At 55.6% G+C, this 304-nt stretch overlaps 1 protein-coding gene across 1 annotated transcript in view; it reads right to left on the bottom strand.

Moving 5' to 3' along the window:
* Positions 1 to 304, bottom strand: part of EMH_0082140 (uncharacterized protein) — a gene marked incomplete at both ends in the record, with an annotated part of 2,622 nt that overhangs the window by 1,487 nt on the left and 831 nt on the right. The window contains 2 exons of the mRNA XM_013500476.1: positions 3 to 144; positions 300 to 304. Coding sequence (XP_013355930.1) covers positions 3 to 144; positions 300 to 304 — 147 coding nt within the window. The remainder of the gene's footprint in view (positions 1 to 2; positions 145 to 299) is intronic.

Raw genomic sequence — 304 nt, 5'->3', positions numbered from 1 at the left:
CTGCTGCTACTATTCGCACCGCTGCTGCTGCTGATACTCGTCGCACTGCTGCTGCTGCTACTACTGCTAGCTTTGCTATTCCTGCTGCTGCAGCTGCTGCTATTGCTGCCTCTCCTCTTTCTGCTGCTGCTGCTTCTGCTGCTGCTGCAGCAGCAGCAGCAGCAGCAAATATGTTTCTGCTGCTGCAGCAGTTGCAGCAGCAGCAACAGCAGCAGCTCTGCTTTTGCTGCATCAGCAGCATCAGCACTATCAACAGCATCAGCACCAGCGTCAGCATCAGCATCAGCAGCAGCAGCAACAGCAG

The sequence above is a fragment of the Eimeria mitis genome, genomic scaffold, assembly GCF_000499745.2.
Source record: "Eimeria mitis Houghton genomic scaffold, Emh_scaff5449, whole genome shotgun sequence".
Lineage (NCBI taxonomy): Eukaryota > Apicomplexa > Conoidasida > Eucoccidiorida > Eimeriidae > Eimeria > Eimeria mitis.
Note: the sequence above shows the minus strand (reverse complement) of the source record. Positions and strands in the feature narration are given on the sequence as shown.